General features: G+C 29.2%; 1 protein-coding gene across 4 annotated transcripts in view; it reads right to left on the reverse strand.

Moving 5' to 3' along the window:
- LOC107440938 (uncharacterized) overlaps positions 1–17987 on the reverse strand; it is a 26670-nt gene continuing 8683 nt past the window's right edge. For 2 of the 4 annotated variants that reach the window (XM_071185247.2, XM_043052809.3), the window contains exons 4-13: positions 13163–13369; positions 12476–12679; positions 11128–11710; positions 9625–9727; positions 7766–7835; positions 7284–7432; positions 6500–6678; positions 4429–4600; positions 2022–2086; positions 1–138 (exon numbers count right to left, since the gene is read on the reverse strand). In XM_071185247.2, the coding sequence (XP_071041348.1) occupies positions 2022–2086; positions 4429–4600; positions 6500–6678; positions 7284–7432; positions 7766–7835; positions 9625–9727; positions 11128–11710; positions 12476–12679; positions 13163–13369 (1732 nt within the window). In that variant the 3' untranslated portion in view covers positions 1–138. Of the gene's footprint in view, positions 139–2021; positions 2087–4428; positions 4601–6499; positions 6679–7283; positions 7433–7765; positions 7836–9603; positions 9728–11127; positions 11711–12475; positions 12680–13162; positions 13370–17987 lie in introns of all 4 variants that reach the window. The other 2 variants (XM_016054028.4, XM_043052808.3) reach the window with 1 other exon arrangement.

The raw sequence follows: 17987 nt of genomic DNA on the forward strand, positions 1-17987 counted from the left end.
TTAGTAACAACATTTTTATTTTGGAATTAATGAAGTAACAAATTAATGACAAGATGAATAATAAAAAGCTGTAAATATCTAGGTTACATGAAATAACAGAATACTTGATCGAGCAATGGTGCACATCTGAGAATAGTCCTGTAAATCAAAAGTTAATAAATGAAGCATGTAAATAGAATAGAATGATTGTAGAATTGCAAGTTCGTCATGAGGGGGAAAAAAAAGAGTGAATTTTGTAAATTTGGCAGGATTTTTAGAATAAAATAAAATCATAATATATACACTGAGAAAAAAAAAAAAACACGGTAAGAAAATTTAAATAGAAGAAAAAAAAAAAAAAAAAAAAACAAAAAACAAATCTAACTGAAAAATTTTGTACACTATTAACAAATGAAATTTTTTTTAAAATTCTTTTGGTTAAAGTATTGTACATTGTCAAATTATTCTAATTTATATTTTGTCTTTCATCACTTAACATATTTTAAATTTTGAAACGACATCTCAGTGTCCCCACTACTTGAAGGCAAGACAAACATCAAATAAAAATTTTGGCACAACGTTTCTTAGATTTCCGAAATTGGATCAATTTCCCTCCAACTATTAATTCAACACTTAAGAATATATTATAATGAAAAAAAGGAGATTGAGTTGTTGGGGAATTTTTTTATATATCTATTATAGAAAACTTGCAAGGCTACTCCCAATGCCTTGCGATGACTCTGAAACAATCACTTGATAAAAAACGTGACCATTTAATTTTTTCTTATGTAAAATTGTACAAACATGATTCAAGGACAGTTTAAACATAATAAAAAATAGAAAAATAAACTTTTGACAACATAATTGAATCACAATTTTTACTGACTATTTTGGAACAGGTCATTGGAAGTAACAGGTAACTTTTATAACAGGTATGATTCAATAGTAAATACAAAATACCCGTTCCAGAAAATACTAGCCATCTTTAATGAATACTTCTCTCAGTTAGTACATTGTCCCAACTCTTAAAAATGTCATTTTGTTATTGGTCTATTTTCCTTAACATTTTATGCTACTAAAAAACTTACAACCCTAATCATTAGTTATGAATCTCAGTTTTTCAAAATTTAAAAAAATTTTTATGAACATAAAGCATTAAATTTTTTCTATAATAAAATTTCTTTAAAAAAATTATCAAATTGTAACAAATAATAAAATGCAGTAGCATTTAGTTCTTAAAGGATTGAAAAGAAAATAATTCAACCACCCAAATAGTAGTACATTCAAATGAAAATAGAAATACTGTATACCTTGGTTTATAAATCAACCTTTTAACCCCCTAAAATGTTACAAAAATCAGCGGGTCCACCTATACACTCTCCATAAACTTGGACCTTTGTTGATTAGGAAATATAAAAAATGAGATAGATATGAATAACAATGTATCAATTAATCCCTTTCACAAACTATTTTTTAATATGTTTTATACAAATAATTTTGCCATTTATTTACACAAAAATGTTTTTTTAGAAATACTTAAGTTATTTTAAGAAAAAAATTAAGAATAAGAAAAGTTAAGTTAATTTATTCAAGATTATTTCAAAAAATGTAACACAATGAAAACTTTTAAAACATACTATAAATTTAAAAGTTCTAAAAGATTATCAGTGCGAGATTCAATAACGTTAGTAGTGTCGTCATATAGATTACACTCTGCAATGGATTCTACTTCCTCATCTGTGGAAATCCACAAAAAATTGTCTTCATTCCCATCCAAAGAATTAGAAACTACACACTTTTTAAAAGATTTCACAAAGAACAGAAATTTTCATGAACGGTTTTTTAAGCGGCCGACTAACTTACCAGACATATCAGAAATTAGCTATCTAAAATTTAAAAATAAGGTTTCGACTCATACTTTGAAATATACCGTACCTAAAATAGCAACTGAAAATATGACCATAGATTGTAAGAAATTTTGAATACAAGCTATCAGAAAAAAATATTAAATGACTTATGCATAAATTTCACTAAAAAATTACCTATTTGCGATCAGGAGACAGTCGATACATGTCATGTTCCCATAAATGTGGAGAGAATCTTCCTCCTAAAAAAAAGATTGAACGATGACACATTAAGGAATTGTTGACTATCATAAATGCTGGAAAAAGATTCATACGAGGGTTGCTATTTATATTTTTGGCCTAATAATGAAAAAACAAATATGTAGGATCGAAATTGGTTTTTCAAAATATTCTCCATGATGATCAATACACTTTTGCATGCGTTTGAACCAATTTTCAAAGCACTTTTTCCAGTCCGATTGAGGTAACTCCAAAACATGCGTTTTGAATGCATCAACCGCTTCTTCGGGGGTCGAAAATCGTTGTTCACGTAATTTATTTTTGATGTGTGGGAATAAGAAGAAGTCATTGGGTGCCAAATGAGGGCTGTACGGCAGATGACCCATCAGTTCGATCTTTCGCTCCGTCAGAAATGCCTTTGTTTGAGTCGATGTGTGAGAGCTCGCATTGTCATGATGAACAATGATTCGCCTGTTCTTCTGCTTTTTTCGAATTTCTCCGATGACTTCTGGCAAACAAATGGTCATGTACCATTCTGAATTGACTGTCCTGTGTTGCTCTAACGCCACTGCTGCAACATGACCGTTAATGCCGAAGAAACAGGCAATCATTTGTTTCGATGTGCTTCTTCCTCGAACAACTTTTGTTGGTTTTGCCTCGTCTTGGAAGACCCATACAGTTGATTGCTGTTTTGTTTCCGGCTCATATGCATAGATCCATGATTCGTCACCTGTGTAGATGTTATACACAGCCTTTGATGTACCTTGAACGTATTTTTCCAACATTTCCTTGCACCAATCGACACGAGCCTTTTTTTGAGCGTTTGTCAGATTATGCGGGATCCAACGAGAACAATTTTTTTTTTTTTTTTACGCTCAGATTTTCATGCAATATTTTATTGATGCTCGTCATACTAATGTCCAAAGATGCCTCTATCTCACGGTATGTCACATGACAATCTTGCTTTATCAGTTCACGCACAGCATCGATCTTTTCTGGCACAACAACGGATTTTGGACGACATGCACGGGATTCGTCCTGGATCAAACATCGACCACAATTAAATTCGTTATACCAATTTTTTACAGTGCTGTAGGATGGCGCTTTATTGCTGAATAAAGAATTAAGTTCATCGAAGCACTCTTGTCTCGACAATCCACGCCGAAAGTTATGAAAAATAATGGCACGAAAATGTTCACGATATAATTCCATTTTTTGAAAGAGAAGAACTTTTCAATTTACTGTCACCAACACAAATGAAGCTATAATGGTAAATCGTCTGCTGAATTTATGTTTAAAAACATCAAACTTTCGATTAAAATCGTCTGCGGTCGCCTAGCAACACTTACTGTTGCCAAGGTCAGAAATATAAATAGCAATCCTCGTACTGACCATCCATGAAAGATGTGAGTTATCAGTAGAAGGCGGAATTAAACTGTCAAATCATAAATATGATTGACTTTGTATGAGTGCTTAAAAATTATTCTTTTACAATGACTACAATCCAGAGACCAACGAGGAAAATTATGCTTAGTAAGGGTTAATAAAAATTATCACAATCTAGAGAAGAAAAAGTGATATAATTTACTAAGATACACAGTGAAATGCAACAGAAGGCAGTTGATCTGAAATCGCTGATAAGAGGTTTCCTTTAATGAAAAAATTCAGTTCCTTAAGGATATGGCCACTCTTTGAAGATTACTATTATTTAGAGGTGGAGGATAAAGCAGTTTTGATGATATATATATTTTGATGATAAGAAAAAAAGTAAACACACAATAAACTTTTTAATTAAATATGCTTGAAAACTAATTTGTCAGAATGAATGAAAAATTGCAGTTATTCTTGAAATATTTGAAAGACTGTCTCATCAATCGTATACTTAGAGATGTTGGAAAACGTCGTATTTTTACAACTATAAGAGCTTCAGCCACATGTTTTTTTGCAACAATATGGTGCACCACCTCATTGGGATATCATCGTTCGTAGTTCTTTGAATGACCATTTTCCAGGAAAATGGATTCTGGACTTTTTTCTTTGGGGATTTATAAAGGTCAATGTTTACAGGAGGATCGTGTCGAACATTGATGACCTAAAAGCCAGAATTACAACCGCCTTTGTGGATGCCGACATGATTTTAATTATTTTTGCTATCTTTATTATTTTATGAGTTATTAAACATCAAAATGGGCCCAGGACTTCATAAACACCCTGTATATTCATTTCAGGTTTTACTGTGGGTTAAATAATAATACCATATAAATTTTGTTTTATCTATGCCTTTATAGGTAAAAAAATATTGAATACTATTACATATTTGCAAAAAAATAAAACTGAAATATGTGTATTAGCTAATGTTACTTACTACGAGGTCCTCCTCTACCCCTTGCATTTGGAGAGCCACGGAAAGAACCTCTTCCTCGAAAACCACCCCTCGGCGATCCTCTGAATCCTCTTCCACGAAAACCTCTTGAACCACGGAAAGGTCTAGAGCTACTACGTCCTCGATAAGGTGGTGGGGACAAATCTTTATTAGGCTAATTAAGAAATAAAGCAAAAAGTTGCAAAACTTAAAACCGCACATTACTCTTACAAAACTGTAAAAAACATTAACTTATTTTGTGAATTCTTATGATTTTTATGTTTAATTTAATATTAAATGTTAAAATTACTTATAGTTTTATAGTGCTAACAATAAAATAAGTTAAAAAACTAAAATTTTATTTAAATAAAAAAAAAAGAGTCATTGAGATGTTCAATTAATGAGGTTTATGTAATACAGTAGTGAACCAATTATCGGGTATGCTCGGGACCATTGCTAGCCCAGATGTTTGAATTTCTCGGTTTTCTGGAACAGTCTAAAAGTGCTGTCAATCTACGTTTCATTGAACACAAATTATAATGAAAAAGAGAAACACATTTTAAAATAAAATAAAAAAAACAAGAAAAGAAGCTCTACTAAATTAAAAAAAAAAATGGTAGAAAAAATAACATTCAAAAGACTAAAAACATTTACAAGTTTAATCCAGAAGAATAAGTTATTAAAAAAAAAACTTAATATTTGGATGTTTAGATTAATAAACAATCTTATATTTCTTTTATTAAAACAGACGTGATTCCAAACCAAGCAAAACTTGCAAATGATGAATCACTTATGAAGAATCAGAATTTATTCAATTGAAAAATATTTTTTTGTTAATCGACGCGGAACAGAAAAATATAACAGACAATAAAAAAACGTTTTGTTCATAATAATTAATTGTCCTAATAATGTATTATTTGAAATTACATCCTAATTTGTCATTATAAATCAAGGATAAATAAAACTGAGTAACTAAAGTGGTATAAAAAAAATCTAACACGTCAATACTCTTGAGGCAGAAGTTTCAAATTCCTTACCTCCAACTGACAGCACTCAGAAAACATTAAGAATAATAGAAGAATCTTTAAGGTGCACTTAATGATGGTTGGTTTAAAAAAGTTTTATTTTTAAAAATCCAAATTTTTAATTCTAAATTTTTAAAAGCGCAAGTTATGATATTAAGAAAAAATAAAGAGTGAAATCTAGCAATTTTATCGCGCCAAATACTCTAACAATGGTGATACCCGCTTTTGGGGTAAAATAGCCTTTTCCCCCGACAATTTATTGTCTAAACTTTATATATAAATAACTAAATTCTTCTCATTATTTTTTAAATGATAAAATTCAACTTAATTACTTTCCTACTTTATTATTGAATACAAAAATAGCCATATTTTAATAGTTTTCATATTACAATTAATATTTCGTATTTCCATTTCACTTTTTCTTCGTAAAGTATAGGGATATATTTTTCTTTCATCTTCTGTTCACAGATATGCATGTGCAATAAATTACTCCTACCCCCATGTAAATCAAAGGAAAAAGAAATCAGCATCCTTTATCTTTGATGGACAGCAGCTTATCAGAAAAATAACTATTCTTTCCTACACACAGGAGAAAATAAAACATTCGTCTTTTCCCTGCCCTATCTCCTCCCTAAGATCTCAAGGTCACAGAAGAAATATTGAAGTTTGCTCTTGAGAAGTGGGGAGAAAATTACCCCAATCAAATTTTTCTCTACTCAACTTCAAGCAGTGAAATTTTCGCTTCCCCCCCCAATCCTTCTAGCTCAAAATGATGGAAAAACCGAGCAAAAATTTCCCCGGTTTCGTGGATGCCTGATAAATGTTTCTGTACTGTATTTTAAAAATCATAACTACTATCAAATTGGAGGGCTCTGGTACATATAAAGATTTTTATGTTACATTTACTATTGAATGTTAAAATTACTCATAATACTTAACCTTACAATAAAACAAAATTTAATATTAAAAAAAAAAAAAAAAAAAAGGCAGTTATACATAGCAACATCTAATCAACGAGGCTTATGAAATATTTTTAGGAACATAAGTACCGCAAAATAGGATGGTCCTGGTGGAGAGGAATCTCGTTTATCTGGCCATGATTTGAAAGGATATTTATCTGGTTTACGGGAATATTCTGGAATTTTATCGTCTCTAGATCTGCTTCTTTGTCTGTACTTGCGTGAATCCATACCTGGTGAGCGGGAACGTCTCATGCTATGTTTATTCACTGTTAAAAATATTTAGGTATATTAAAAAAACAATTGTAATTTTTTTTATACAGAATATGTTTTTAAAAGGATACAATTGCTATTGTTAATTAAAATGTCCATGTTAAACACTTAATTGGTAAGAATACACAACATTTTCTAAAATGTAAAACTCCTTTTTTCAAAAAGTGTAATATCACATTTTGTTTTGAAATTTTTATTCTTTTTTTAAAATTATATTATACGTTAAAAGAAAGATATATCTTGGTTAGTACACATGATAAAAAATAAAATATACGAGTAGAGAAAAAAAAATTATTTTAATTTAATTATAAATCTAAATATACAAATTTAATCCATTTCAATAATTTTGAAGTGTTGAATTCACTCCAGAAAAAGTATGTTATTTTAAAATTTGTTTTTTATTTAAATTAAATTCAATAGCACATTTCATTTTCGCCTCAGAAACTATGAAAGTTGCAATTTATTTAAGAAAATCTAATTATTTAATTAAAAACAGTTTAAAGAGTTGGTTATTTAGAAAATTACAATATAAGAATAAAACAGCAATTTAAGAACTGATTTTTTTTACAAAGCAATAAAAATAACAATACAATTCCCATACTTCTTGATATGCCTTCAGGATATCTTTTATCAGGTACAGGATATAAATGACTTCTTGATTCAGAGCGTGGAGGAGGTGACAAACCTCTGCTTTCCTTCATACCTAACCTTCGAGTTTCATGGTGTGCTTCTTTGCGAATGATCTGTGCTCTGAAAATTATTATAGTCAATGTAATTTTGGATTAAACTCTTGGGGAAAAAAATTAGACAGCATAAAAAAAAAAATTTCTAAAAAGAATACAAATCAGAAATACATTAGCACAAAATAGAGCTTTTGAAGTGACCGACAATTGTAATTACTGTCTTTCGGCATTAAAAAATAAGGTTATTGCTGCTTTGGATTTTTAAATTTACATTAAATTTTTCTTAATTAAAAAAAAAAAAAAAAACTAAAACTTAGAAACTATGAATCTGGATGATAGATTTCAAGAGGTCTATCTTATTAAATTTTGGAAATTTAATTGAAAATAAAACTGTACTTACCTTACTTCAGATGGTGGTGGTCCATGACTGCGATTTTCAATATATTCTGGTCTACCATGTGATACTTCTCCTGAAATGCAAAAAATAATAGACATATTAGCAAAATAATAAATCAATTACGAGTTTGTATAGATAGAGTATCGTATGTACAAGTGTGTATGGTATAGTGTACAGTTATAATAAATTAATATAAAAATTTCCTGTAGAATAAAAACATATTTTTACATACAGTACAATAAAACATCTTAAGCATAAAAAAGATATATATATATATTTTTTCAATAGAACATGAAACATTTTCAGATTTTACACCAACTGCGACTCTTATCTTAACACAAGAATATAGAGGTTTAAGATCATATTCAAAGAGATTTTAGTTTTTATGCAAATTAAACAAGATCCTTTGCAATGGTTTTACAGGGAACTATTAGTTTTAAACAACAATTTTAGCAAAAAAAAAAAAAAAAAATCATCATTCTACAACTTAAAAAATTGTAAACACCCATTAATATTTGGTAAAAACTCCGTATACTCAGAATGCAATCACCCCTGTAATCAATAAAGAAATTAATTTTTTACTTCATTTTGAAAAGAAAAACAGCAACTCTGCTAATGAAGAAAAAGAAAATAAGGATTTGTAAGTTTGAGAAAAATACTCCAAACATCATATTTTAAGTTTATGCATCAGTTCATGAAAATGTTGAAACTTGTGGTATGGTGTCACTTAAAGAAATGGTTGCAGAAGTTAAAGAAGTGCAAAATGATACCAATGAAGACGGTTAAACAGAACCACAACACCAACATTTGCAGTTGACGACAAAACCTTTAAAATAATGAGATACCCTCTGTGTTCACATGAACTGACAGAAAAAGACCAGCAATCTGTCAGACAAATGCCAAAAATTTATCGTTTGCATTGAAAAATAGTATGTTTTAACTAAAATATACAAATATTTTTGCAGTAAGTATAACAACTTTTAATTTTTGTCCTTTTTTTTAAAACTTATTGCAAATTTATTTTTTATTACTTTGTTTCGTGTTGATCTTCATTTGTCGTTCCCTGTTACCTATCATTTATAATGAACGGTAAAGTTAGGGAGTCATTGTCAAATCAAATGTTGCCTTTTTGCGAGTAATATTGTATTGTTATAACTGCTGTCATTTTGCAGCAGTTACTCATGACTGTAAGGAAAGATTAGCCAATCTAAAGTTAGCGCTGTCTATTCTCATTCTGAAAATGGGGCAAAATATTAATATTGTGAAAAGCCAAAGTTTTGTGAGAATGAAAAGCATTTTTGGTCTACTTTTTCAATATTTAAAATCTTACTCTAATGCTGCATTATCTCCGCTCATAAAAATTTGCAAAAACTGAGAATGAGGCAGTTATTCTGTTAATTTTCATCTAGGTGGAAAAATTTCGCCAAATAGGCAATTTTTAAAAAAGTTTAATAACTTTTTAAAGATTCAAGCTAATTGTCCAATTGAAAGCTCAAATAATTTTTTACGTCAAGATGATATATATACTTAAAAATCATTGCTTTGCTTCAAGTGTAAGACATATAAATATTTTCCTTGGCGACAGAGCTTCGAAAAACTATAATAAAAAGTTAGGAAGAAAAACACATTAATTTTTTCAATAAGAATGTACAAACCAGCATTAAACTAATTTTTTTTTCCTAAGTCACTTAGTAAAGAAACATCATACATTTATATTATAGAAACATCTTATTTTGTTTTTTAGTATTCTAAAACTGAGATATTCAGCACAGAAGAATTGAAGATTTTATGTTAAACAATATGAAACTCACGTATCTTTAGTAACAAAAAATAATACTTACTATTTTTACTTTTGATCTTACCAGTATATCTTTCAGATCGAAAATCCCTGTCACGTGACTTTGATCGGTTTCTCACTTCAACATAGCCTTTTTTAGGTTGATTTTTTTCATACATTCTGTCATCCTAAAGAAAATGAGAGTTAATTGAATAAAACTATTTTACAATCAATACATACTTTAATAAATAATGAAATCAACATACTAAGCGATGCTTTTCCGATGCAAAGAACAATAATAAAATACATTAATTAAACTTGAACTATAAATTGAGATGATCTGATACAAAAAATAAGGAAAATAATTCTGCCCCCCTTTTTGACTATCGACAATTTAGCTTTAATTAGTACAGTAATTAGACGCAAATGTAAGGTTAGTCCTCTTGAGTGTGGTAAAAAGTGTAGAAGAAAACTATACAAAACTATTATAATTTTAAATTTCATTTGTATTGGGCCAAAAATTCAGAATCTAGACACATTGCTGTTACATCAAACCCCTCAATTAATACCCGAGTCATAGAGAATCTAACTTATTTACACTCAATTTAATAAGGAATCTCGTCACTGTTAAATAGTTTTAATAGTCGGAACACAAATTTATAATAAAGTTAAGGTTTTAGGTCACAAATATTTAGGTTTACTCATTTATACTGTTTTTTTAATATGATTAAAGATAATTTTCCAATGTGTATTATCATTGGATAAATAAAGATCTTTTATTTTGATTAGTAATTAAAGAAAGTTGAAATTAGCTTTCAAATTTAACTTATTTTGGTTAACATTATGGGATTAATTATGAAATTTAAAAAACTGATTTAAAAAAATGGGTTCTTTAGAATATTGTTCCCTTTTAAAAAAAGTTTTTTCCCACCTGCAATCTTAGTTTAAGATCACTTTTGTTTTTGTGTAATATTAATAACTCATGTCTTGATCTTGGCACAGGTCGAAGTGAGAATCTTGGCTTTGTGGTCAATCGACTTCAACGCACTGCTATTGGAAATGAGCTCTCTGTTACCATAGCAGTAGGCAGCATGAAACTTTTAGTCTGGGCGATTTCTCCTTAAAGCCGAAGTGTTTGATTAAAAAAAAAATATATATATATATAAATAATCAGGAACAGTATTTCATAAATATTACTAAACTATAATGCCAGGATAATGAATAGTATTTTAGGACAGCAAATATGGTTATATTTAAGAAGAAAAAAATAGAATCTTTTAAGATATTAGAATATTAATTACAAATAATTAAAAATTTTGTATGATCTAGTTCTTTATTTTTTATTTTAATAAATCTAAGAAAATTTAACCATGCAAACTATTATGAGAAATAATTGTAATCGATTTTAAGTTTTATTTAGAGTTAAGCTGTTTGGCTATTTATTGTTCCGGTGAATTTCAAAGGTGTGTTGCAATATTTTACCAAAACAGTGATATATTTTTTGACAATTCGAGCTTGCTTTGACACTGTGGGAACCCAACAATAAAATGATCAATTAATAATAATTTTAAAAGTTGAATATTCATACTTGATCCAAAGGGCCACTATCCTTTTTTCCATCAGAACCTTGCCACCTTTCACTGAGTGGACGGTTACTAGAAGATTGAAATGGTGGAGGATGACCATCAAATCTATGTCGAGTAATTTCATAATTCTCAACATCTCTAAAACCCATGGAATGTGATTGTTGGTATGATCTATTATCGCTTGATGTAGTCTTCTTTTCAAAATATGCATCTTCTCTCATATCTCTTGGAGCTTGCTTAATTTCTTCTCTATCAAATATAGGTCTGTGACCTTCATTAGCACGCCTGACTAATTTAACATCACTTGGGTTGACAATCTGACGCAGGGTCGGTGAAGGCTCTCGTATGTTTCGTCGGATATCTATCGTTATTTTTTCTAAATCTTCTCTTGAGTATCTGATGCGAGGCTCACTTTCAACAGTGCTAAATCTTTCATGTAGAGTCAGATTGTATTTTTTATCACTTCCTGATGGAAATCCAGAGCTAGGAATATCAGCTTTGTATCTGTCGGCAACAGCAGTCTCGTAAGCACTCTTCATTGGAGGAGGTTGTCTTTTTGACTGAATGTTTGGCACTGGAGAAGGACTAAAACAAGAGAAGAAAATACACATAAATCATAGATACAGAAAAACAATAGACAAAAATCGTTCAACTTTAAGAAATAAGGAATTCAAATTACTCTGATTAAGTGCTTAACCCCTTAACAATCGGTTAATTTTCAAGAAAACTGACATAAAAGTGCCTATTTTGCCAAATACACGTATCCGATTAGTGCTGACATCTAGTTTAAAATAAACTAACTATCTACAATTACCTTAAAAATATCCTGGTACTGCCATCTGGTGTGTAAAATGATAAATAAAACGTTTTCCGGGCAAAAGAAATAAATTAGTTTTATTCTTACTGCCGCATTACTACCCAGAAATATCACAGGAGAAAGAAATAGAGGGCAAAACCTCACCCAGTCATTTTCATGGGAGTGAGAAGGTTAAGGTATTTTTCTGGTCTAGAAATTTAATAAAACTTTGATACCTTATACTAAGGTGTAAATGTTGGCAAAAACGATTTGCAAAGATTGTAGATTATTTACAGTTGTAATTGTAAATAACCGTTGTAGATTAATTTAAAAAAAGCAAATAATTTACAGAAAGTGGAATCTGTCAAATCTATCAAAGAAATACATGCATTAAGTTAAAATTATGCTAATCTAAGAGATAAAATTATGATAATATTTAAAGTTTCATAATATTACATAAGAGTAATATTTTTTCCATGCAACTAATTTCATTAGATAATAAACATTTTTTAGTTATTCAAGTAACTACAAAACCAATGACAGTAAATACAAACCTATGCTGTGTACGGTAATTGCGCTCAACCCTTTCATTATGCCCAGAGACTGGCAAGTAGCCACGAGAAATCATTGGCATGGCTGAGGGCAGAGGACTTATTTCACTTCGAAGAGCTATTCCGCCATCTGATATGAAAGGTATCTCATTTGAAGACTTGCGCAGTATACCAGGACTTGGGCTGCGAGGAAATCTATCAGGCTCTCTTAAAATATAAACATCTTAATGTTATTTGAGTTAAACACATTTCATCAACAAATTCAAAGCTTAAGTTTGTTTGTAAAACAGAAATGAAGTAAATATTTGGTTAAGTGTAGATAAAAATGTATAAATATGTTAATATAAATAAAAACAAATATAGTGATAAGATATATAATTTTCTGTAATTAAATAAGATTAAGTTGCAAAAAATTAAAGATATAGGTCATTAAAATAAGTATAATAAATTATTTAGCTATCTATAGGCACAAAAATAAGAATAAAATTTTATTTAAAAGTGTAGCAAACCAATTTTAATTTAAAACAATATACATTAAAAAATTAAGAAATAAAATTAATTTAGTTCAACAATAAAACTGTTTAAAATTTTCTGAATTTATTACAATTTAAAACAAAACAATCTATATGCAATGAATATAACTACCCACAATTAAACAAAGTTGTACAAATATCTAACATTTTAACTTACCGTCGTATTTTTTTCTTAGGAGGTATTGGTTCCAATCGATCATGAGGACTAATGTGAGGTACTGATCTAGTATTTAAGTACCTGCTATCCTGATATGGTGACGGATCACGCCGATCATGAGGAATAGGTAATGATGAAGGATGTCTCACTGGTGAAATTGATGGACCTTTTCTTTTTTCATATTTTGATCTCTTATAACTACGACTTCTATAATTGTTAAAGATAACAAGGAATATTACAGAATAAATAAGGACAAAAGATTACTTATACTCTTTATAATTTTAAATAAATAAAATTATTAGAATTAAAATTTAAATAATGTTATAAGAACATTTTTTTTAATAGTTTTGTTCCAAATTTTAAATAAACAAAGACACACTTATAAAACAAATTACATACCTTTAAATAAACTTTCAACTTGATTTTTTTTTCTAGAATATGAACTTTTTGTTTGTTATTGGAGGTAATTTCTTTTATTATGAATACTGACAATTAGCTTCGCAAGTCTAACAATGTTCTTTACCACTAAGAAATATTGAGTTATTTTTTATATGCTTTAATTTTCAGGTTGCATGGTTAGGGCATCTACTTCATCTGCAACAAGTGGTTGTTTGTATCCTAGAAACAGTCAATCATCAGCTCACGCATACACATGGATCATTATGCAGTCTTAAGTTGATGATGAATGACTCTAAATGAATTGAAATTTTAAGGATAATGCAGTCACTTTATTTTCTTATCCAGTTCCTGGGAATTTATTAGTAGTGGCTTCGATCCTGAACTCTACAATTTCTTTGTACGATGTAGCCCGAGGGTTCTTCAGAATTTGTAGCTACCTCCAACTACACCTGATCACAACTGGTCCTGAATGTCTCTCAAACATACTCAGAGAATAAAGGGGTAAAAGCTGAAGGAAAGGAAGAGCTGAGCACGATGTTTGCCACCTTATTTCATTTTCAGGTCCAGTTTTTTAGACACTTATCGGTAGCGACTTTGATCTTAGAGACCATCAGTGGATAAGAGGTTGAAGATGAAGAAAATCTGAGCTGAGATTGACGTTTATCACTTTATTTCTTTTTCCAGTCCAGATTTCAAACACTTATTGGCAGCGGCTTTGATTCCAGATATAAGACATCACCAGTAAATAAGAAATCTCTCGTAATATAAAGATGGTTGTTACAACTACGTATCCATATGGATTTTGGATTTTCATGATTGGCTATGCCCTAACCATGTTTTATAAGATAATGCGATGGAAAATAAATCAAGAATAGAAACTCAAATCTATGCCCACTAGTACTCTTGCCTTTTTGTTATTGAAAATTGCAAACTAGTGTCAGTTTGTAACCAGATTTTAATAGTCAGGGACTGAGATTTTCACCATGTCTATTTGCAAACTATGTAAAAGAAACATTTGATGAACATTATGTCAAGGTTAAAGCTTTGAATTGGTTTCACATGTGGTATACTATTGTGAACACAAGGTAGCTAAATAATGAGATATTGAAAACCTCCTGGACATCTTGTTATGTAAGAATAAAATGGCGGTTGATAATATATTATTCAACTGAAACTGACGATTTTTGAAATGATAAGTAATGAAACTATTCACAATTATGTTATAGTATTCTTACATTGTAAAAACACATGAGCTTGAAACCAAACCTTCTGATGGTGCTAAGCAATATTCAATGGTCTACATATTTTTTCCAAACGATGTAACCTTCTTGAGAGCTTCCTCCCCAGAGGGTTCTTCAGTATGGGTAGCTACATCCAACTACACTACTTGTCCTGAATGTCTCTCCTAACTTCAATTTATTAACTCAATGTCATGTTACTCAATTTTAAAAGTGTTATCTTCAAAAAGAAATGATGCAAACTATTTGCTTTGCACTAAACATCTCAAAAAAAGATATTAGAGGGCTAGACACAGTATTGCCTGTATGGAAAGTTGAAATTGCTTTTGTTTGACCTTGTTATTACCTTCTATTTACTATAGTTGTAATGTATTCAGCCATTGAAAATGAAATTAAAATAAATTACCCTAAGAACTTCTCTTTTGCAAGACTCAACTTGGAATGTAAATATTGTTCTCACAGTATTTTCTGCAGAAGTTATTGCAAATTAATATAATCTTCTATTGTTTCTTTTTTTAAGAGATTTAATTCCACATAAAAATTTTTCTCCAATCCATATCCAAGAAAAATGAAATTTGCATAATTTTTAAGTTCTCCTTTGATAAATTCGACTTAAAGAATAAACCATGGCTTTACTTATCTCATTAACACACCAATATAAAAATGCTAATTTAAGCAAGGGTTTTTTAAAAATCATTATTTTGTTATTTATACTTAAGATTTAGTGTAATTTTTATAAAAATTGCAAAATGCTCCAAACATTTTTTGGGGATAAGTATTATGCTGATAGAAAATTCAGTTTTAACTAATTTCTTACTGTTACAAGTAAATAAAGGGGGGAAATACATATATATATATATATATACATATTGTAGGAATTGATAATTAAAGTAGCAATTTATTCCAATAAAATTTTTAATTTGCAACTGATTAGTAAGACATTAGGAGTTTTGAACAATTATTTGAAGACTGAGATTAATTATGTAAGTTATAAAAGAATATGACATAACACTAATTTTATAAAATTTACAAGACAACAAATCATTTTCTTGTCTTTATTAAATTATTTTGAGTCCCATTCCCTTTTTAATACTAATAAATAAAGTAAACACGTATAAACATTTAGCTTTCTGTGACCAATATTAACAAATGGAATGCATAACTACATATACATTAAAATATTTTAAAATAAACTTACAGAATATGAAGTTTATTGCAGTAATATAATTATTTCTTAAATTTTTACTATAATGAAAATATTTGTGAAAAGTACTTAAAAAGAGTAGGAAAAAATGAGAAGACTAGGTTCTTAAATTCAACCCTTGTAAAAACTCAAAATATTAAGAGTCAAAATCAACGTAACTAATAATTTTGACAAGGTTTCATTCATTTTCCAAATCATATTTTGAATTCAAAAGTTTTTCTTCTTCCGTCCTTCATTATTTAATAACAATTTATTATTTACTGTAATACGCAAAACTCATATCATTTTTCTTCATCAGTATTTCTTCATTAATTTATTACATTGAATAACAATTTATTCAACTTTAAGATGAGATGTTACACTGTAGCTCTTAAAATCTTAATGAGTATTTTTCATTAACTACCTTTTTCAAAATTAATCTCAAAACAAGCTAAATAATAAAAATGAATATTTTAAATATCATCACTTTTATCAGAAAATACATGAGGTATATTAGTCCATATTTCATTCAACATTCTATTTTCATGCTCTACAATTTAATTCAATAACCAGTAGAAAAAATTATTTATGGGTTAAAATAAGATATAGTTTTTTAATAAAGAATGCATAGTTCTATAACTCTAAAACGAAGCATGGATCCCTTTTAATGATTATAAATAGCAACAAATTATATTAGTCTAGCGTTCTTTCTGGTTTGCAAGCTTTGTTTGCTACACTATTTTACAAAATACACAATAGCTTAAATTAGTTTTGATAATCGCTGGGGCATTTACCTAATTCCTTGTCAATAAAATAACATTTTAAAATTTAGACTTAAAGAACACAATAGATAAGTTCATTCTCAACAATCTTGTTATATTGGAATCTTGGATATAAATTCATTTTCAACCATGCCAAAATTATCCCCCCCCAAATCACATCAACTCATCTTAATGCTCTGGAATCTTGTTTTGTTCATATGAATACTGATTCCCTTGCTAAAATTATTAGTTCCATACCATCTTTTCATTGTGCATGGAAATGCATTTTATTCTGACTTTCTTTTCCTTCGGGTACTTAGGTTCTTCTAGTTTTGTTTCTCACCTTTATTTCTCCATTAGTAACTTTTTGCTTTATATTTCAAATCACTTTTGTTTCTTCTCATTCACGCCTCGCAAGTCTTGAAAATGGGCACCTGTTTTTAAGTGCTTGAAGCACGTAGACTGTTATTTTCAATTGGTATATTCTTGAACCGAATGAAGTTTTTAAATGAGCTATTGCTTGTATTACACAAATAATTATCTTCCTATTAAATTCATAAAATGGAGGATTTTAATTTACTCTCTATTTGTTGAATTTAATTCCATTTAACAGCAACTATTTGATAAATCAAATGGATTTGAGGAAAGATGTAGAGATTTTCATTCATTTTCTTTTTTTGTTCCTTGCATTACACTTAAATATTTTTTTTAAAAATGTCATTAACAGCAACCATGTTATCAAACGACCAGTTTTTATGGCAGTAAAATGCAATTGGGAGAAGATGTAGAGATTTTAATAAATTATAGATTATGTTCATTGAATTGCATTTAAAATCAGATAAATCATCAAACAATCTGTTTCCGTGATTGTTGTAATAATGGATTAACATGCCTGTGGCACTTATCAGCATTAGGATCCAAGTCCATCAGAGCTGCAGCACATATTTTCTGTAGTAACTCAGTAATTCTTTATTCATTTAGGACTTATTGCTTGAGCACACAAGAAATATTCCTTTTCAGCAAATACAAAAAAGGCTATTATGATCTTACAATAATAGCTGAAACTATTTATATTATTTTCAAGGTTATTCTGATTTTTCAAGAAGTCTCATCATTCAATGCAAGCATTTGATAATTGCTATAGAAATGCGATGTCACTGCATTGTGTTATATTCTTTAATGTCTTCAATAATTTTTATACACGTAGGAAATAAGAGAAAGCAGTATGTTCAAATCATCAGGTG

This window comes from Parasteatoda tepidariorum, chromosome 5, assembly GCF_982258835.1.
Source record: "Parasteatoda tepidariorum strain Cologne lab strain chromosome 5, Ptep-v5.0, whole genome shotgun sequence".
In the NCBI taxonomy this organism is placed as follows: Eukaryota; Metazoa; Arthropoda; class Arachnida; order Araneae; family Theridiidae; genus Parasteatoda; species Parasteatoda tepidariorum.